The 22,817-nt window shown below is 48.3% G+C and overlaps 1 protein-coding gene across 1 annotated transcript in view; it reads right to left on the reverse strand.

The window, feature by feature from the left end:
- The window catches only part of PALLD (palladin, cytoskeletal associated protein), a 385,196-nt gene that overhangs the window by 224,670 nt on the left and 137,709 nt on the right, over positions 1-22,817 (reverse strand). Inside the window, exon 2 of the mRNA XM_027096503.1 lies at positions 9,624-9,802. Within this exon, the coding sequence (XP_026952304.1) occupies positions 9,624-9,802 (179 nt within the window). The remainder of the gene's footprint in view (positions 1-9,623; positions 9,803-22,817) is intronic.

The raw sequence follows: 22,817 nt of genomic DNA on the forward strand, positions 1-22,817 counted from the left end.
CTGAACACAGGGATGACTCAAATCCTGGAGATCGAAGCTGAGGCAAGCGATTTCATCACACTGCTCAGATGGCAGAATTGAAAACTGACCATTTATTTCTGGAATTTTCCATAAAATATTTCTGGATCACAGTTGACCGTGGTAACTGAAACTACGGAAAGTGAAACCTCCGATGAGGGGGGATGGCTGTATATTTGTGCATGTATTTGTACAAATGCAATCACACTACATGTGCTTTTTTGTTGTTTTTTAACATCTTTATTGGAGTATAATTGCTTTACATTGTTGTGTTAGTTGCTGCTGTATACTTGTGCTCTTTGTAGTTGGTTCTATTTGCCTGTTGATACATTAAGAATGTACACGTTTACCTAATTCTCTTGGCAAGAGTGCCTCGTGCTCCCTCCCGTGACTGTTCTCTACCATGGCTTTCCTGCTATTACTGATGGTAAAAGCCCTGCTTAGGTGACTGCAGGGTGTTTGTGGTCCTTCCTATTTATTTCTACAGCAATCCCCAGTCCTGGACCATCACGACACACAGACCACCCTGTCCTCCCAAATCCCTCTCTCAAATTTGTCTTCATCTATGTCAGGTTAATTTTCCTATAACACACCTTTCCTGTTTGAAACAAAATAATAAACTTAGATGACCCATGAGTTCTGCTCAGTAAATTAAAAGCCTGCTATTTCCACTAGTCTCGTGCACACCCGGCTGTGTAACGAGGATGCTGGAGTGAAGAGTACACCCCTCCCTGCCCTTGGGGAGCTTCCATTCTATGCGGACACAGACGCAGACAAATAAACGCAGGACGTGGTGGTTAGTGAAATGGGACGGCATAAAGCTGGGGGTCCGGGGAGGGATGGGAATGCAGGGTGCAAGGGAGCCTCTGCCAACAGGGGCTCCGGATAAAGATCAGAGGAGCAGAGAGCTCCCCCTCCTGGCCTCTCCCCACGTCTGAACCTTTAATTACATCATCTGCTCTCGTGGGAAGTGCCTACAGGGTCCCTCCTTGATTTCTGTCCTTTCCGAGTGGCCCAGACATGTTCCGTGCTGCCTCTTCGGAGCTGCTCAGCCACTCAGGACATCACACCTCTGAGGACTGGACTGAGGTGTGGCCAGGAAGGGCACACCCATTCTGAGTAGAGCCACGTGCCTGGCCATCGAATGGGTCGGCATTTGGTCATCACGATGATGAGCCTCCCTAAGAGGGGAAGCTGCGTCCAACTACAGACCAGAGACCCGAGGAACCAGGGAGGGGAAGGGGCTGCGTGAGGCCACGGGACTGCACAGCAGTGGCACAGGGTCTGAACTTGAGGCCCCGGCTCCCCCAGACCACGCGTCCCCGCCCCCAGCCGCCGTCTCCGGTGCTCAGGGCAGGCTGGTGATTCTGCTGGGATGAGTGACAGGGGGTGAGCTGGGGGACGAGCAAGCAGCTGCGGGTTTGGGGGGGGTTGGGGGAGGCCAGGGACACAGGGTGGGTTTTCACACCGGCCAGCGCGGCTGGACTTGGTGTCTGGGCACGAGCGTGGTTGAGGGGCAAACTACCTGTGCAGGAGGAACTAGGGAAACCGAGCAAGACAAACAGCAAAGCAGCAAAACCAGGTGACAGACAAGGAGAAACGCTGGCACCCCAGCAGGCTGGGGTCAGCAGGTCACCGTGGCCCGAGGGCGGGCAGCCCCCCAGACCCCGGAGAGCCCTCGGGAGCAGGCAGGCCCCAAGGACGGCACCAGAGACACTCAGCGGCCAGAAGCCGGGGAGAGGAATAGCTATTTTTCATCTGATTCCCAACGTTTAGATCACTGGAAAAATCCCCTCTGATGACTAAAAAGCCATTATTGCTTTCGCTCTTTGTTGAGGCTTTTTCCTCACTGACTTGCCGGGAAACAAGGACCAGAGAGGTTCACGTCCACTGGATAAGGATGCGCTTGCTGGTTTTTGCACACCTGACCGAGCCTGCTGGCATCTCAATGTCACCTCCCACCTGGCGTGGGGACAGAGCTGCTCTGCAGGCCCCTTTCCCCCAGGGCGATCCCCCCTCACTCCCCTTCTGTTCCCACCCCTCGGTCCCCAGCTCTGCACCTACAGGGCAGGGGAGAACACCCCCGGCTCAGGGGGACATTCAGCCGTGTCTGTTTCTCAAATCCCATCTAAAAGGGGCAGGGCCCCAGCGTTTGTGGTCACCCCCTGCCCGTCTGCTCATCAACTGTTCACCTGCCTACAGGTCACCTGTGTCTGCACTGTTCTCCACGCAGTGGGGAATCAATGCTGGTGGTCCCTGAGCTGCTCTAGTGATGGAGAGCAGGCGGGAAAGTCACAACCATGAGCCTCCCATCTTGCCTCTAAAAGGTGCTCCCTCACCATTTTAAAACTTACCCCGTGTAATACTTCCTTGTAGAAAAAGACCCAGAAAAGGCACAATAGCAAAAATTAAAGAAAAAAATCATTCGGAATACCACCACCCAGACACGTTGGATCGTATCCTGCTGAAGTTTACCCCTGTGCACACGTATAATAAACATAATATGACGTAATACTGTTCAATTTCTGTTTTTTCCCCACTCAATACATTGTGAAGTGCCTTTCCACGTTAATAAACGTGCTTTATAGTTTTCTAATGGCTGCTTCAAATACATTTGTGGCGATTTACCAGAATTTGTTTCATTCTACTATCAACAGATATATTTATTTCCATGTTAAACGTCTCCCCAGAAAGGTGTGTAAAATACAGATACAGTTGGCTCTCCATATCCACGGGTTCTGCATCTGTGGATTCAACCGACCGCAGGTCAAAAAATATATATACATAAAATTCCAGAAAGTTCCCCAAAGCAAACTTGCCTCTGCTGCCCACCAGTAGCTATTTACATAGCATTACATTAGGTATTATAAGTAATGTAGAGATGATTTAAAGTTTACGTAGGTTATATGCTAATACTCTACCATTTTAGATAAGGGACTTGAGCATCCTTGGATCTTGGTATCCCTGGGGGGTCCTGAAACCAATCCCCTTGCGGATACTGAGGGACGACTGTATGTCAAAATGCCCATTTCCCCCATATTCATGGAAACACCATGTTTTAATTATTTTTGTCAATCTAATATCTACCTTAGCAATATAGAAAAGGCTATATTTCTGAGTGGAAGCAAACTGAATACAGCTTCAAATTCAGAAAATAGGAAGTCTTCCTAAAAGCAGGTATTAACCATTAAAAAAAACTATCTATTTATCTTTATTTATATTTACATTTTAAGTCCCTGAGTGACTTTAGTGAATCCAGCCATGGAGTTGGTTCATCGTTTGGTCCATGTCTGTTTTTCAAAATTAAGGCGTAAATACACTCTGCTCCCCACTCCCACTACTCATTTTTTCCCCTCTCCTTTCTCAGTTGCTATAATTACCAGAAACAACCATTTGCTGTCTCAGATAAGAGTAATTGAAGCAATGCCAATGACTTAAAAATTTATAAATGATGAATGACTATAAAAGCATTAAAATGAGTTTTAAAGAACTGCAATGACAGGCATAGATGTTCGTGACGGATTAAATTAAATTTAAAAAATATATACCAAAGAGTATGTAGAATATAATAAACACATTTAGATAAAAGATTGAACAATAAAAATTTTTAAGAGTGGTGGACACAGGGTGGTGGGATTACACATGACTTTTATATCTTTATTTCCATGTTTTAGATTTTTTAAAATGAAAATGTGCTATTTCTATAACAGCAACAATAGTTCACACTGTGTGTCGGTCCCCCTCTAGGTGATTAACTCACTCATTTCTTACGAGAACATCAATTTCTCCAGGCAGAGATGGAGAAACTGAAGCAAAGAGCCATCCAGTCACTGTTCTGGGTCTTGGAGCTGGGAGCTGGGCTGGCCACAAAATACCAGGAAGGATATTTAAAAATGAATACTGTGGAGAATGCGCAAAGCTGAGCTTAGACTCCATCAGCTTCTCACAGCAAGTCTTCCAGATCCAGCAGAAGGAACCTTTCGCTCAGATCGGCTTTGTCCTGCTGCAGCCACAGGGACCGTTCCTTGTATAACATTTCCACACACTTTGAAATGTCATTTAAAAGGGGCACACGTCTTATCTGATTGTGACAAGCTTGGAGAACCTACAAATAAACATCACACAAGGTCTGCCGGCGTGCGCCACGCTCAGAATTCCTGCCCTTCCCCACCGTCTTTATGCCGTCCCCTCCACCCCCATCCAGCTCAACTCCCCGACCACGGGGTCAGGGCTGGGTGTAACCCAGCTTCCTCATCGCACACTTGGGAACCCCCCTCCTGCCCCCTTCGGTGCTCCCCGAGCTGTAAAGATCTGTGCCGTCCATGACAGGGTCAGGAGGGGCAGCAGGGATGCAAACGTGGGATGTCCACGTTTAGTTCACGTGTCTGTGCTCACCTGTCCCATTTCTACCGTGCAACTGTTGAGAGCAGCTCTTCGCCACCTGCACACTGTGGGCGGAGGCCGTTTCCTTCTCTTTTTCCAGGAACTGGCTCCCTGGCACCTCACACTCCCCCCACCCCCCTGCAGGATCCGCGTTTTCTCGCTTGGACCGTTTTCATCAGCATGGAAATATACTCTAGAAATCCTGCTACGAAAACCCACAGGCAAACAGGCTCACAAAGCATCCTGACCCGGCGCTCCCGTCCAGATACCGGCCCCTGGCTCTGCCGGTGCTTGGGCAGAACCTCCCTGGCGCCCCCCAACGCGTTCCCGTGCGTCCTTCCGGGTCCCGCAGACGCGCGGCGTTCGGTCCCTCCAGGCTCTCCGAGCCCCTCTTACTAACATCCCCCACAGCAACCACACCTGCCCCTCCTGTCCTCAGCGCTGGCCTCCGGCAGCGGGGGGCCCAAGGTGCACGGCCCTCCCCTCTCAAACACCGACCCGCCCCCCCAGCCTCCCCGCCCACAGAGCCCTCCTCTCACGCTCCTACGCCGGCACCTCCTCCCGGAGCATCTTCGCGTGGGAAGGGTCGCCCAGGCTCAGACGCGGTCCCGCCTATTCCCGTGTCTTCGGTTACCATCTACATCCTGAAGCTCCAAGTGCACGTCCTCGCCCTGGGCGCTCACTGCACCCGCATGGCCACCTGCCCACACCTGTGTCCACTCGGCCGTCCAAATGCGGCTGTGCAAACGGATCACCTACGTCCCTCTGCGTCCCAGCCCACTCCTCGCCCCCCCCCCACAGACGCCCAACGGTGAAGCCGAAATCCACGGGGTCTGCTTGTTCCCATGGCCCCTCAGCCCATACCTAACCCGCCATGTGGCTTTGCAGTCTGCCTGCCTCTGCCCCCGTCTACACGGCGTGCTCCTGCAGCCCTGCCAGCTCCGTCCGGTCCTGCCACGGCACGCTTCTCACCAAGCTCCCGATTACAAGCCAAACTTCAGTTTAAAAATGGAAATCAGATAATCTGACTTTTCAGTTTAAACGCTCCGCAAGTGGCGATTTTCAGTAGAATAAAGGCCGGCCGGCTAACAGTGACCACAAGGCACCACGACCCGTGTGAGCTGCCTGCCGCCCAGCTGCCACCCTCTGCACTCCTGGGCACACCCGCCCCTCCTGCCAAGCCTCGCCCCTACTTCTGTCTGCAGCACTTGCCCCATCGGCCTCCGCATCGCTTCCTCTCAGAGTCCAGACTGAGGTCGGATGTCACCTCCTCAGGGAGGCCCTCCTCCCCCTACCCTCACCCACCTTTCTTCTCTTCCCAGCACCTGCTGGCTGGGGCTGGGGTTATTTATGAGGGGGGCCCGTCCCTCCTTTCCTGGAGTGTCGGCGCAGCGAGGACCGAGGCCTGCCTGTCCTGCCAAGTGTCCCCACCCAGTGCCTGGCCCACCGCCTGCCTTCCAGGGGACCTTCAGTGAACACGTGACCAATGACCAAAAGCTCAGTGGTGTCCTGAGATGTTCCAGGCACACATCCCAGGCCTGTTACTGGATGCAGATGACGACCCTGCTGCCCCAAGACCCAAGGTTCACCTGCATTTTCCCCTGTGGCTATTCAGACTTAAGAGGTCACACTGACTGGGTTTAGTCCTTGAAGCTCAGGGGAGTGTGAGTGTGTGTGTGAGGTCTGGGGCCCTACAAGTCTCCCTAAGCTGCCGTTTCCTCAGCCACAGAATGGGGTGATTCTTGTAAGGATTAAATGAGATAATCCAGGTGAAAACGAAGACCAGGGCTCGGTTCCTAGTTAAAACTAGGAGATAAAAGTTAGTTCCTGGTTTTGGGTTTTTTGTTTGTTTGTTTGTTTGTTTATTTATTTTTGGCTGCCTTGGGTCTTTGTTGCTGCACGCGGGCTTTCTCTAGTTGCGGTGAGCGGGGGCTACTCTTCGTTGCCGTGCCAGGCTTCTCATTGCAGTGACTTCTCTTGTTACGGAGCACGGGCTCTAGACGCATGGGCTTCAGGAGTTGTGGCACGTGGGCTGAGCAGTTGTGGCTCTCGGGCTCTAGAGTGCAGGCTCAGTAGTTGTGGCTCACGGGCTCTAGAGTGCAGGCTCAGTAGTTGTGGCTCACGGGCTCTAGAGTGCAGGCTCAGTAGTTGTGGCTCACGGGCTCTAGAGCGCAGGCTCAGTAGTTGTGGCATGCAGGCTCAGAAGTTGTGGCTCTTGGGCTCTAGAGCGCAGGCCCAGTAGTTGTGGCACGCGGGCTCAGAAGTTGTGGCTCTCGGGCTCTAGAGTGCAGGCTCAGTAGTTGTGGCACACGGGCTCTAGAGTGCAGGCCCAGTAGTTGTGGCACGCGGGCTCAGAAGTTGTGGCCCTCGGGCTCTAGAGTGCAGGCCCAGTAGTTGTGGCTCACGGGCTCTTGAGCGCAGGCTCAGTAGTTGTGGTGCACGGGCTTAGATGCTCTGCGGCATGTGGGATCTTCCCAGACCAGGGCTCGAACCTGTGTCCCCTGCATTGGCAGGCGGATTCTTAACCACTGCACCACCAGGGAAGCCCCTTAGTTACTGTTCTTAAACTGAAATTTCCTCGTTATCATTCTAAAAGTTGCTGCACAAGGCAGTGAAATTTAGACAGTTTCCAACTAGTAGGTTGTTAAACTTTTAGGGAAGGTTTCCTCAAGGTTTTTAAATCTATAGAAAACTTCCTACCCTCTGGTACCCACCTCCACCCGCATACTGCACGCTGACATAGCAACAGCAATGTGGTTTAGGGACAACAGAGATACTCCTAAGTCTAATTTAGTGCTGCAGTAAGGAAAACATAAACACTTCTTCCTTTCAGTCATAATAGGAGCCTAAGAATTTATGTAAAATTCTCTTCCATTTCACGTAATTGTTCTTAGGGATAAAAATACACCAAAATCAGGCTTTAAAAAAGTTATCACCCATATTTCATGGGGACGATGAGCCAGTTTCCTAACGCACTTTCCAGGAGGCTTAGGAGGCTCATGCTTAAGGGCTCTTTATTCCGGCTCTGCCCAGACCCCTCCTCTCCTCAGCACAAAGATCTGAAGCCAGACCCGCAGCTGGGGGGCTGTCTAAGCCAATGCAGGGTCCTCAGGTGCAAAAAGGGACACTAGGAACACCCGCCACCTCTGTGGAGCCCTGGGCATGGACCACGCGTGGCAGGTAGAACTGGGGGTGCTTTTCCCACATTAAGTAGTTCATGCAGAGACCCCAAAGGCAGGAGAGGACTGCACTACAGGGGCTTTCTACGTGGCAGAGCTCAATTTAATGAAATAAAGTTAAAGGCCATGGCATGCATGTTTTGGACCTCCAGAGTCAGATCCTGAAGTGGTTTCCAAGGCAGAGAAATAGTTCCTCTTATTCTATGAAAGTTAGTGTGTCTTATATACCTTGCAGTTAATCTTTTAAGTTCATTTGTATCCTTATAACACTTTAGATATCTGTTATATCACTTATAACATCACTTACTTTATATTCTTTTTTAAAAAATGTGTCCATCTGGGCTGTTAGATTGGGAACTCCTTGATAGCAGTGCCCATCCCCATCATATCTGCACCACACTGTCTGGCACAGAGCAAGGCCTTAATAAACGTGGCTGGATCGAGTTGGTAAACTAGTACGTAAAACTGACGTGATTTAATGTCTGTAGTACAGAAGCAATCCACACTGAAGTACCCATTTCTAGCAATCTTGAAAGCATTTAATTTTAAGCAGCTCTAGTTGAACTTGGTTTTGAAAGACAAATCTGACCATCATTAGCAAATGGGTTTTGTTTTTTTTTTTAATGGAAGTTTAACTTTCCCCCTCTGTATTCTAAAATGCTTCAAGAAGTTTGCTGCACAGTCAGCCCATGACTGATACTCACTGCTCGCTTATTAAATGCTAAAAATCTTTTTGCCACTCTTTTCCTGTTCACTTAGCACTTTGAGATACTTGTGACATAGCGAATAGGATATGGGCCCTGGAGTAAGACGGACTGGGTCCAAATCCTGGAGTGACTTTGGACAGGTCCCTTTCACCTTCCCAGGCTCAGTTTACCCATGTGTAAAAGGGGACCCTGATAACACCTCTCAGGTTCACGGTGAGGTTTAAATGACCGTGTCTGCACGTGTGTGTACATGTAACTGCCATGTAGCATCACTTATTGTTAATACAGAAGGTTTGCTCTTATTAGCAGGACAAAGTCCCCGAAGGAGCTCACAGACGCCTTCAAAGACAATGCAGGGGACACTTTTATTAAAAGTAAAGGCACATAGTTTTAGTTGGCAGTAACAGTTACTTCTAAAACTAATTTATTTTTTTTGCCAGTTCTTACAAGGGCTATAAATAATGGTTCACATCTTGCTTTCTTCTACTTTAAAAAACAAAGAAATTTAGTGCTATTAAAGAGTAAAAAAACATTTAGTAAAAAGATGAAGATTAAGGTACTGGAGACCTCGAGGATTTCAATTTTCTCTCTGTGTTCCAGCTACTATTTTTAAATGCAAGCAATTACAAGGCTACTCACCAATTTATGGCTTTAGGGACACAGAACACTGGTGTTTAAGCCACTTCCAACTTAAGTGATGGATAGTGATAAAAATGCAACAGTGATGTAAACTATATACTTTGATAGCAAGTTTTCTAATTCCCTATAGGCTGAGTCTCGTCAAAAATGAATTGTTAGAACAATAGAGATATTCTACTCTGTGCCCACCCCTCTTTAATGCAACACTGATTCTGGAAATTTTTTGACCTAGTGATTACAAGTCCATGGTACACTTAGCAGAAATAGCAGCACCCTAACAAAAAAGGAAAAGTTCTAGAATCTAATAGAAATGAGAACATTTAAAAATACTCAACTGCTTAATATCCCTGTGAATGATCTCCTAAGTCTTTGAGAGTTTAACTTTGGTTGACAGGTCTAGTATTTCTAGTATTTTAACATGCCCACATTCTTCGTCCACCAGAGAAACCAGAAATAAGTTGGACACTCAGTATTCTAAATAAATTCACGTAGCTGAAATGTTTTAAATGAAAAGGAACAAATGTTGACATCAGACATTGTCGACGCAGACGTACACCCAAGTGTCAGAGCCACTCGATTTATCTGCCCTGGAGGACAAATGAGGTTTGACTCACAACATTGGAAAACCACGTTCACAAGAAGCAATGGGCCCCTGCCCACTCGGCACCCCACGCCCCCACCCCACATCCCTGGGTACCTTCAATGAACACCTCGGCCGATGTGGTGTCAGAGCCACCGGGGTTCGCGGCCAGGCAGGTGTAGCGCCCTGTGTCGTCCTCAAAGGCCTCAGCTATGACCAGCGTGTGCAGGTCGCCCCCGTCCCAGCGGATCTGGATGTCGGGACTGTCGTGCAGCTCGATCCCCTCACAGAACCATCTGCTGGCCAAACGGAAGTCCCAGGACAGAAGGGAGAGAAAGGAAAAGGGGACATTTAAAATAATAAAGCAGAAGTGAAAGGCGAGATGCTATGTAACGAGATGCCTGTCTGATAAAAAAAAGACCTGTGTCCGTGTTACTAACCTTACTAAATGCTATTACATTTGAGACCATGAAATGCATGGCTAGACAATTCCCATGGGTTTTCTTTGTCAAGCACCTTGTACATTTCATCAACCTGGAAATAAGGGACATCATCACACTGGGAAAGACCATTTCAGTTACAAAATGAAAGGAACACAAGTTCCAAGTGTCTTACAAAAATGTTTTATCACCAGTGCCTCTCACGTCTATTACAATTTTATCTATTGTTCTTATCTAAAGAAAAATATGGAAGTAATATAAACATTGTGCTCAAAATACTTAATGTATAGTATCAACGGAGACACTGTCATGTTACAGACCCTGGGCAGCAATGTTCCTGTTGACATGGTCAGCTGGGCAGGAACAGAGTTAACGCCTTCCACATTTCTGATATTTAGAGAACCTTCCAGCAGCGTGCCCGGCCCCCATGATGCGGGCAGGGGCAGCAGTGCTCTGTAATTCATTCTTGCTGGTCTCACCCCTTCCCATCGACCAGGCCCTTGGTATGGGAGGTGGCAGGTGGCCAGACTGTTTCTATGCGGGTTCCCCCTCACACCCTTTCCTTTATTCCCTGAGCACCTCAAACTCTCAACAGGATTTTTCCAAAAAAATGCAAAGCTGCCCTAACCCTCCTCGCCACAAACGTTATTTAGTTTTAAAGAAATGCGAAGGAACGTGCCACTGACAACTAAAAGGACTGAATTCTCTGGGACAGAATTGTCCATCTAGCTCTTAATCAGCACTGAGAGATTTTCCCTGAGTCTGATCTTCTATAAAATTCTTTGGACTTGGCATCCTTTTTATGTCAGTGAAAACTAACCTTTTCTGCATTTAGATAGCATAATATAGGCTTCTGTCTATATTTAGTCTGAAAGTTACGTTAATAAAACAAGCCAGTTTGCTAATACTTAGCATATTGACTCCAGAAACTATATTAAAAAAATAAGTACGGGATATTTGGAAAAGAACAGACATGACTTCGGGAATTAAAAACCATATAAAGGACTTCCCTGGTGGCGCAGTGGTTGCGAGTCCGCCTGCTGATGCAGGGGACGCAGGTTCGTGCCCCAGTCCGGGAAGATCCCACGTGCAGCAGAGCGGCTGGGCCCGTGAGTCGTGGGAGGCCCGCATACCGCAAAAAAAAAAAAAAAAACCCCAGCCAACTGAGCATCTAATGCAATGCAAGGTATATTGCTTTTGAGGCAGTTGAGAAGGACAGTATTTCATGATTCTGAGTAGTTTGTGCTTTCCTTTGTTTTCGTAAAGTCCTGGAGAACATTCTGGCCGAGAACCATTTTCTAGTCCCTCCTTCTCTGCTCTTTCCACAATCACAGGCCAGATCCTCACCCCGCCACCCCGCCCGGAGAACTGTCTATGGCTCCAGTGTTACTCGACCTGAAGTCTTTTAATTGATCTCTTCATCCCTGGCAAGCTAGGGAGTCTTTATCCTGTGGCAGATGAAAGCACTCGACACTCTTCCCTACATGAACCATTCCCTAAACTTTAGATCTTTACTGTCTGCTTTCCTATAACTTGGCCCAGGTTTTCTTTTCTATCATGTTCCTATCCGAATCCTGTTTCGGTCAGGTATCTGCATGGAGTTCTCGTTTCCTATGCAGCCCTCATGTATGACCTGCTTCCTCTCTGCTCCCTGCAATTCTCCCCTCACCCTCGGTGCCCATCCCACCCTGGAGCTGCTCTCCTCACAAGCAAGCGAAAGGTGCCTTCAACAGACTCAGCTCTACCGAGCACACGCTTGCCGGGCATCTTCCACGTGGACAGCACCATGTCAGGTACTAGAGGCCTGAAAGAGTCGAGCCTGGTGGACTCTGGAACCGGCCAGAGTCTAGGTGTCTGTACGTTACCTAGGGTGAGTTACACTGCCATAAAAAGATAAGAACCAACTGTCAGAGGGAAAATGAGGCATGAAAAAACACAATTAAGGTTTAAAAGAGAGGACGATTGATTGCCTTGGTTAGATAAGCTCCTTGGGACACCCCTGCCGGCCACCCCAGGGCTGTGACACCCTGACCTCAGGCTGTGCACACAGCCTGCAGGCCACCACCTGCTTTCCTGAGGCCCGTGAGCCAAGCCATGGTTTCCATGTTTTGAAAGGTGAGGAAAACAATCAGAAGAGTTATTTTGTGACACATGGAAATTATATAAAGGTCAGATTTCAGAGTCTATAAACAAAGTCTTGGGGGATCACAACCGTGCCCTTGAACTAACACAGTGTCTGTGGCCACCTTTGTGCTGCAGCAACAGCTGGGTTGCTGGGCCAGACTGCACGGCCCACAAATCCTGCAACACTTATTATCTGGATTTTACAGGAAAAGTGTGGTCCTTGGACCAGGGAGTGGCATCAGCACCATTTAGGAGCTTGTTAGAAATACAGAATCTCTGCAGGTCTCGCAGAAAACTAAAAATAGAACTACCACATGATCCAGCAATCCCACTCCTGGGCATATACCCTGAGAAAACTATAATTCAAAAAGATACATGCACTCCAATGTTCACTGCAGCACTGTTTACAGTAGCCAGGACATGCAAACAACCTAAATGTCCATCGACAGAGGAATGGATAAAGAAGATGTGGCACATACATACAATGGAATATTACTCAGCCATAAAAAAGAATGAAATAATACCACATGCAGTAACATGGAAGGACCTGGAGATGATCACAGTAACTGAAGTAAGTCAGACAGAGAAAGACAAATATCCCATGATATCATTTATATAGAGAATCTAAAATATGACACTAATGAATCTGTCTATGAAACAGAAACAGACTCACAGACATAGAGAACAGACTGGCGGTTACCAAGGGGGAGGGAGGGGGTAGCAGAGGGATGGATTGGGAGTTTGGGGTTAGCAGATATAAGCTTTTATATATAGAATGGATAAACAACAAGGTCCTACTGTATAGCACAGGGAACTATATTCAATATCCTATGATAAACCATAATGGAAAAGAATACTTTAAAAAAGAGTATATATATATATATATATATATATATATATATATATATAACTGAATCACTTTGCTGTACAGAAGAAATTAACACACTGTAAATCAACTGTACTTCAATAAAAAAATTAAAAATTTAAAAAAATAAAAGAAACGCAGAATCTCGACCACCATCCCAAGCCCACTGAGTCGGTTCAGACCCCAGTGATTCACATTCATGTGAAGGGGAAGCAGTTCCGGTCTGTCACACATGGACCAGGCCAGCCTGCATCACGGGGCCTGCATCCTCACTTCTTGAGCAGAGAAGCCGTATTGTATGTGTTCTGTAGCTGCAAAAATATGTTCTGTTTGTTTCTCTCTCCTCTACACTCAAAAAATTGTAGCCTTATTCACTTGACAATTGATACTATGTCACTTCCTATCCTCCGTGGTGTTTCTTTATATCACTATCTGAGGCCTAATGCGTTTAGGCCTTACTTCCTCATCCAGGAAATGGACTCTCTTTCATTGATCCATAGTGTACTGCACCTAGTTGGTGCTTTAAAAATACTTACTACCTGCCACTTGTTACTTTAGAATATGCTGCCCAAGAGAAAAACAAATGGTGAAGGCTCTGTGGCCTAACAGATTTGGAAGATGCTACCTATTATGTACATGTATATGTATATATCGCTCCTTCATGTAATTAAGATTTTCTTATTAAAGGCCCTGAGAAGTCCTGCAGAAAACAAATTAGTTTAATGTTGTTTAATCCAGCATTCATTCATCTTACTTGGCCATGCGACTCTTTCTCATTTTGCATCTGCTAACATCCCGTGTGTATGTTGCACGATGCTTTTCTGGCACATTCATCCCATAGAGCCTGCGGTTTTTAAAAAATGAATTAAGACCAATTATAATCTGGGACTTCCCTGGTGGTCCAGTGGTTAGGACTCGGTGCTTTCACTGCCATGCCCCAGGTTCGACCCCCTGGCTGGGGACGTGAGATCCCACAAGCCGCATGGTACAGACCAAAAAAAAAAGACCGATTATAATCTGAGCAATGATGATAAGTGTAAGCCTGAAGAACATGATCGGGAAGCACAATAAAGTACCTGAACTACACTGAACACTGGCAAAAAGGTTCAGGTACAAAGGCACTCTGGCCACAGCCTAACACACCTATCTGGTCTTGGGGATGGTGCCTCGTGACACCAACATGGCACGTGGTGATGCGGGTGGTGCTTACAAACCCCAGGGATGACCTGGCTTTTGCTTTTTAAACACTCATGCTTTTTGTTCTCCAGCTCCATGGACGACATTTTTAAAGCATCTTAGGTTGTAGCACGTAGAAGAAATAGCGCAGACAAAAGACTAAATTTCTCTAAATCAGGCAGCAAGCCTGAGACTTAACGTGAGTCATTCTGTGGCTTCGACACCATCAGGGAAAGTCAGAGCGTTACGGGCCCAGGAACTGCCACGGGGCCAGTTCTACACTGTCGGGATGGGGGCTGTCAGGGTGTGGCCTGGGGGAGGGGAGAGGCTGCAGATATCGAGATGGGGGGCCTCCCTGGGGCACCAGGCAGGGCCCATGGCTCCAGCCACTGTTCACATAAACGTGTGTCTGGTTCACGGCTGGAGCTGCAGTGGCCTCACAGGGATGTTCGGCAGAGACCGTAGGAAAAGTCGTTCACCTTCCCGGTCCAGGCTCTTCATCTGAGGACAGGAGACCTCGCTATAAAGCTTCATAATTCTGAGGTTCTTGGTGAAATGAAAAGGTTGTATATTTAGTGAATGCATGAAAAATACTTCAAGAAATGATGGAGGAAATTATTTGATGAAAGGTGTAAGTCATGAACGGCTTTGCTTCTTTGAAGGGTCTGAGCATATCGCGGTGTTTCTGAGGCTATGCACCCACGTCGGGTCCCTGACCTTGTCATGACCCCCACTGAGTCCTTCACCTTCTACGGAATGAACTCTGCCCCTGCCTTTCTCTCCCACGAGGACAGAGGCTTCGGCGGGGCCCGGCCTCATGGCCGTGCTCACGCAGCTCCCCAGGGCTGTGAGCTCCAGCCCCGTGTCTGCACACGGCACCTACTTGGCAGGTCTTTAACCGTCTGTGTTTCTGACGCTTTGACGTGCTGGCCTGGCTGACCCTGGAGACGTGGCCCCTCCCAGGGCTGCGGGTTCCTGGAGACGGTGAGTGACACCTTCAGGCTCCTTTCCAGTAAGACTCACCAACCCAGAGCCCATCCCCCTCCCCCCGCAGGCCCTCCCACTCGGCCACCGTGCACCTGCTCTAACGCCCACAGCCAGGCACTGACAAGCAGGACAGCCCCGAGTCCAGAGCTGATGGCCCCATTCAGAGCAGCCCCGGGGCCTCCCCCGCCCCACCCACCAACCTTTCCTGCAGGGACACAGTGAAGGCCCCCCCTCCCCTTCCACTCTGCCTCCGGACCCACCCTGGGGACCCCCTGTCCTCCCCCACCCCATGGCGCAGGGAGCTCCCTGCTCTGGGGCCTGTGAGTAATACAAGCGTTTCAGAGGCATCTCCTCCTGACCTGTCAGCCTCACCACACCTGAATGATGACAACACCTGCTTTTTCATACACTGAACTCATCAGAGAAGAATAAGCTTACAAATGAAGACAGGCTGGAACAGATAAGTCGTTAAAATAACACCTGTGGGGCTTCCCTGGTGGCGCAGTGGTTGAGAGTCCGCCTGCCGATGCAGGGGACGCGGGTTCGTGCCCCGGTCCGGGAGGATCCCACATGCCATGGAGCGGCTGGGCCCGTGAGCCATGGCCGCTGAGCCTGCACGTCCGGAGCCTGTGCTTGGCAGAGGGAGGGGCCGCCAAAGTCGTATCTGGTCATTTCTGCCTGAAGATGTCCACAGAGGGAAGTTGATCTGCTCTCACCTACTCAAACTGAAGTGCAGCTACAAGGCATAGCATGAAACTCAAAATCATCAACTCCACGCATATATCAGAGGAGGAAACCGGTCTTCTCCACTCTTCTGTAGCCGATCAAAGACACATCACCTTCTTATGTGACCTAAGAAATCCTGAAGGTTTGAAGTCTGGACACCGCGAGGCAGCGGATGAGCTAAAGTCACTTTATTTCATTAAATTTCTTAACATTTCCATCAGCTGCCTGGCAAAGAACTCGAAACACTTACTATTCTTTAAAGAAGAGGTAAACGTCAGGGCTGTCGATTCAGTTTTGACCTGCAATTTATCCTCCATTAAATTCTTATTGCTAGCGCGGCTTAAGACAAGCTACGACATAAACACACAAAATCAACGCAGCCCGGGTGTGGGGAAGGCACGGCACGGGTGTGACACTCCGCCACCGCCGCCTCCGCCGCCACCACCACCACCACCACCACTCCCCGCCCCGTCCCGAGGCAGAAGTCATTAACAGATCAGAATGTCTTCAGCTAGTGGAACCGAGTGCCTCGGAGTGGCAGGCGACACAGCAACCGAAGCGCAAGCCTGTAATGGAACACATTGCCGTCCTCACCTTGGTCTCCTAGAAAACACATTTCACTTCCCTGCAGATCCTGAAAGCTGCTTCTATTTATTACAAGGTGAGAGTGGAAAGAGACCTTGGTTGAGATGCAGCCGTGTGGAAACATGTCCTGTGCTAAGACAGAGCCTACTCGGGTAGAATTCCGCGGAAGGGACATTTTTTCATCCCATTTCTAATACCCAGAAGCCATTTATTTAGTGGACAGGACACTGGACAGCACATTAGAAAATCAAATCCAGCTATCTATATACCCATTCTGTACCTCTGATAAATTTCAGCTTCCTGTCATACTTCTAATCTGTTACTATAAAATGGGAAACACGTATAATACAATCTCACGGTTAGGATGAGGTGATAAAATGTTTGGGAACAGTGATGGTTCTCAAGGGCTTATTTGATTCCAATGAAGGGAAAGAGAATGAATCCTTATTAAATGCCTATCATACGCTATGTGCTTTGCAAATACGGCCTCGTTTTACCTTCCCACAACCTTGTGAAGTAGTTGTCATTGTACTGAGGATACAGGCAGCTCCCATTTATCTACAGAACACGGACGATTAAATCCAGACCGTCTGCACATTTCCTTTTCCTCAATACTTGTAGTTTCACCTTTCATGGAGCCTTTTACTATGGATAGAAACAAGCTGTGACAAAGTTTCCTGGTTCTTCCTCTAATCTCTGTGGAGCCACTAAGCTGCTATGTAATTGCCACCCGACAGCGGCTGAGAAGCAAACCTTGCCCATCCGTGTGCCTGGTAAATCCCCAGTGAAAAGAATGAAGAGGTGCCCACGTCACAGCAACCCAGTTGAGACTGGTTGTCAGATTTTGAGGCCACTAAATGGGGTGTGAAAATAACCCTGCATTAGTTAGAAATAAAATGTAAACGGGTTAGGAGATGCGGTCTCGTTCATTCATCCATTCACTCATCAAGCAATCATTTATTCATCCATCAAGGGGCTGACTGCACTTCAATTCCAACCCAGGGACTGACCAGGGTACAGATGGCAGATAAACCGGGTTTTTCATCTCATGAGACTAGTAGTAGGGAAAACGGAGAAGAAATCCCAAGTACAGACATCAGCTCATCTAATGAAACTGGGTTTTCCTACCACATGGAAGCAGGTACTGCTTCAAAATCTTTCAAGGTTGGTTATAGCCTCCAGCTTACAGATTCAGCTTGCTATACACAGAATACTTGGGTTGAAATCAATTTATTAGAGACAGGATAATGTTGATGGACTTCGTGAGTCTTGAATTTTTCCTTTTTATTCATAAAGGATTATAACACGTAGAAAAAAAAAAGGACTGTAGCATTTAAAGCTCTATACGATGGCGTATTTCTTTATATTATTCTGTGCTGGATTTTGAAATCAACAACGTTTTAATATACATACACATGTATATTTCTTCTTGTGGCCTGTCTTTTTTTCCTCGGGATTTTTTTCAAACGTTCCAGCCTAAAAAATGAGACACTGCCAGAAATTCAAGGTTCCTATTACGGCACCAGCAGGATGTGGTAGGACTGAAATTCAAGAAGGTGTTTTACACAGAAGAGTTTCCTATTTAATTGTTCACTTTCTACATTTCGAGGTGAGGTTAAATGTAATGGCTGACTTGGTCTGAGTCCGATGTTGGAGGAGACCGCCTGCATCTGACTGCAGTCCTGGGAACTCCTCGGTTGGGGTGGAGAGGGGTCAGGAGAATAAGCAAAATCAGGGGCATCGCAGCTGCTTCTGAGCAAGTGGCTGTCTATGGAGACCACCAGAGGTTTCCATTTTGGACAGTGTAGGACAATTTTAGCGTTTACAATGTGGCTTTCCTTGTTTCCTGCCCTTCTGACCCCTGGCACCTGGCAGGCTGGCTAAGAACTGCATACTGGAGCTGGGATATACGTCTGGGCAAGCTCAGAACACTCTGGTTTTCCAAGACAGGGGAAGAGTGCTGGTTTTTATGACACTAAATTCAACTGCTAAATGAGAGGAACTAACAAATCCACTGGCAAAGTAGAGTTTATACTTCCCAGCATGGGAGACGGATAGTTTACGTTAAAAAACCACATATAGCAGCACTCGGCTTCCAAGCTGACTAGTAATATCTATTCCAGTACTACCACTTAAAAGGAAATATATATTTTAGGACTCACAGTTTCTTTTGGTGTCCTTATTTTTCTGTACCACAACGATGTGTCATGGACATTTTCTGCACCCTGTATTTTAAACATGTGGCTTTTAAAACGAACAAATCTGACTTATAAAACTTACAAAGCTTCATCAGTGGAGCATGGCTAACATTCTCCAACGCTGCTAAGGAAAACGGTAAATCTCCCAAGTCAGTTAATTGAAACAAGGAGGCCTTATGAAATGAAAGCCTTTAAAAACAGTGGAGTTTTCATTCTCTCTTATAAGGCAGTTTCCTTACGCTCATGGGGAAACCGAGTTACATTCAAAGTTTTCTGCTTTGCTTCTCCACTGATTCGTACTTCTCAGAAGAAGTCACCTGCAAAGGGTGTCAGTGGTGATCGCACAAAGGCAAATCCAGCCCACAGCGGCCCCTTCTCCGAAGCGCAAGCAGCCACGTGGCTTCATGCAAGCCTGTGCTTGGAGAAAAGGAAGAAACCGGCTTCTTTAATGCTAATATAATGGAAATAAAGGGTAGAGAAAACACCAGGGACGAGAGTGGTTCAGCAATGGTTCCGTTTTCCAGGTGCCCTTTCTCCCAAAGGAAGGGCAGCTCTCTGCCCTGAGCTGGAGAATCACCAACACGAAACTGGCAACCTCTGCCCAGCACGAACTCCACTCATGCCTACGCTCACAGGCAGGCCGTGCGCCAGTATCTCACTTCACGCATCCTCAATTAAGCACCAATTAATTTTTATGGAGCAGTTTTTGTCTTGTCACCAAAGATTTCTTAATTCTTTACATGTGTTCCCATGAACCACAAGACACACCATGTTTATTCTGTCGAGTGGATTTATAGGCAGACCAAAGTGAAGTTATTCCTTGGCTAAATCTACTATGGCTATAATTTCGTGACCGCTTAGCTTGAGGGCCAACAGCTAAATCTGTGTGGACAACAGATGTACTTTAACCTTAGGGTCCAAAAGAGAGCAATAAATAGATTGATGTTTTCAAATTCAAAGCCCAGGAAATGATAAAATAGATTTTGAACTGAAACCAGACTCACGTCTAACAATTCAAATCTCTAATCATCACTTTATCTCCCAAGACAGGAAGATAAAAGATGTGGGGTGGCAGCGGGGGATCAAGTAGCCCAGAAAAAATGAAACTTCAAAAATAACTTGACCTTGTTTTGTTCTGACCATGAGAGGTCGCCTCATGTCTGCACACTTTGAACAGGCAAAATATTTAATCACTGTCCCTAACACACAACTGTAAAAACAGGCAAGCGGAATTTACACCAAGTCCGCGTGCTGCCAGAAGCTATTAAAACCTCAGGCTGCTTCTAATCGGTTCCACACTGAGAGGGTAGTTAGCGGATTAGGGCTGGGAGTCTGCAGTCCGGTTCTGGTTCTGCCTGGTCCGTAGACCAGCCCAGCTGAACAAGACCCCAGTCCTTCTCTCTTTGGGGCTGAGCTTCCTTGTTTGTGAGGAATGAACTAGACCCCCGTTTCCTCCAATGTGTCCCTAGAAAGTAGTTCTGCAGCCAGTGGGCAGATACCGTTGAAAAAGTCTTCTGCGGCCTATAGGTTTGTGGAACACCAGGGAAACCAAGTTAAACATCTGTTTTTACTATATAACTTTTTAGCACTGTGTGCCAATGTGCACTGAATTTCCAAGACAGAAAGATGGCAGGCATCACTCTCAATCCTACTGGACCACAGAACACGTGCCTCGAGGATCAGGTTGAAGATTTAGCGTGATGTGGACACACACTGGGTTGAATCATCACTCAGATCCCATCTAACCCTACGACAGTGACATTTGATACCTGCCTCCCCTTTACGACTGCCTCTTCCAGTGCCCGTGATGGCATGCGTGAGATGCCTCTTTTTCCACCAGCCCCAGAACGGGTTGAGTCCTTCTCTGGGCAGCCACTCCCAGTTGGCTAGACTTGGCACCTGAATCGAGACATATTTGCCATGCTTGATTTCACAGGCTATGTTTAAACATCATTTTCTTAGGAGTCAATGTGACACGCTGATTGCTAACCTCCCAACTATCCCTGACTATTAACTCTAAGAATTTTCCTTCCCCTTTTTTTTCTGACAAGCTGCCATTTTGCCATGGCACATGAAGTTACTGGGTTTTCCCTGCCTTTGGAAAATGCTCAAGGTGACCATACAATATAACGTCCAAGTCAGGGCATTTCTGAGTGAGATGACAGGAGCACACAGGGACTGTAGCCAGCAAAGCCGTGTAGACTTCACTGCCAGAGCAACGTGAAAGTGTGGCTTTGGCTTTAGTGGCTATTTTCACTCTGTAAATGTGATTCATTCCCACGAGTGGACAAAAGCAAGTCTCACGGAACACGAGGGGAGAAAGGTCCCCAAACCTCCTGTCGCTCATTCACCAATTCCCAGGTTAAAAAGTAGGTTCATCCTCACTGATCATCTATGCAAGCACAAAACTCTGTCAGCTTGACCTGACAAGTCGCTTCAAAGCTACCTGCAGGATGAAAACGTGCTGGATGTTTCCAAACCTTCCAAGCCTGGGAACCTGGAGGAGACGGCTTCACCAGACAGCAGCGGTGCGATTTCAGCTACATTGTTGCTGCAGGTACAGCATGTAATCATTAGCTATTGTTGTAGCTCCAGCTGCACTCCAAAGGGGATAAAGTGGGAGGTGGTTTATTAGAAACACAGTCTTCTGTGCTTCTGGAACTTGTCCATCCCATACAATGATTGCCTCGGAATTAGGAAATCCCAAAGGGACTAAAACGAAGGCAGGGACGGGGCAGCGGGCCCTCCTGCTTCCTCGACCCCACGGATGGGTGGAAACACACACAGAACAGTTCTGCTCCGACTCCTGCAAAGCCCCAGAGTTAACTGCGTGTGACAAACCACGACACTGAAGACGGCTTTCCCCTCGGCAGGCGAACACCCCTCCTCAAAGCAAGGTCCAGGAGGCCTCACCTCCCACTCTTCCCAGTGTGTGAGCTGGCCCCCGGTTTCCGGCCTTGATGGTGCTGAGGGGCAGAAGACGCAGGGGCACCCCTTTCTGGAAAAGCTGCACCTTTTAGGGTTGAAAGGGCTTCCTTCTCTGTCTCCCGTCTCATCCCCAGGGAGCTGCAGCCGCAGGGGAATGAGAGGCAGCCCCGGGCAGGAGGCTCCTCGGCAGAGGCTGGGGCCTCAGGACCTCCCGTACCTTGAACCTCACGAGCCCAGCCTCCCGAGCCTCCGTGAAGCTGACGTGGGCACTGAGGAACCACAGACACGTGGAAAGCAGAGCGCACGTGTGTGAAGTTCACGTGCATTCCGGCCTGCTCAGGGACCCTGTGCACACATGGGGCTCCAAGGTAAGTTTTTCCCAGGGGACCCCCAGCAAAGCCACCCCATCCCAACGCCATCCCTTGAGTCCACTCTGTGTGCCTTTCAGCCGCGCATGCAGACGCCAGCTTTCCAAGGAGACTATTCGATCACAGAAGGGTCAGGGGTGGAAGGAAGCTCACTGCTGGCAGGGGGTCTGCTCCCATCAGCAGCAACTAGACACAGAGTGCCTTCCGCACGTGCAGTACACACAGCCACACACACACAACCACACACACACACACAACCACACACACATAATACAGCCACAACCACATACAGTCACAACCACACACACACAACCACACACACAAACTATACACACACAACCACACACACACCACACACACAACCATACACACACACAACCACATACAGCCACAACCACACACACACAACCATACACACACACAACCACATACAGCCACACACACACAACCATACACAGACACACAACCACACACACAACCACACACACACCACACATACACACACACACACACACACACACACACACATAACCACATACATACACACACGGCCACAACCCCCCACACACACACCCCTGGATTCAAGGTCTGACTCACGCCTGGAATCAAGTTCCAGGAAGAGCCTCACACACCCTGGAGATGCTGTTTGCAGTTACCTTTCTGACTACAGCCACACAGGCGGTCCACAGCAGCAGCTGTCCCCTTCCTCCCAACAACCTGGAGCGAATACAGAGTCCTGCATGTGCAGAAAAGTGAGCTGTTTTCCGGGACAGCCACCGGCCCTGCTCCGAGCCTGGAGGACCTGCACCAGGGCGGGAGGGGCCGCGGGTGTGAGCGGGGCGGGCCGACCGACCGCACCTCGTTTTATTTGGCTGTTTGAACAACAAAGTGGCACGTTCCGCTGCAGTGGGCTT

Source organism: Aethalodelphis obliquidens, unplaced genomic scaffold (genome assembly GCF_003676395.1).
Source record: "Aethalodelphis obliquidens isolate GAN/ISIS:26980383/991018 unplaced genomic scaffold, ASM367639v1 scaffold103, whole genome shotgun sequence".
Classification (NCBI taxonomy): Eukaryota; Metazoa; Chordata; class Mammalia; order Artiodactyla; family Delphinidae; genus Aethalodelphis; species Aethalodelphis obliquidens.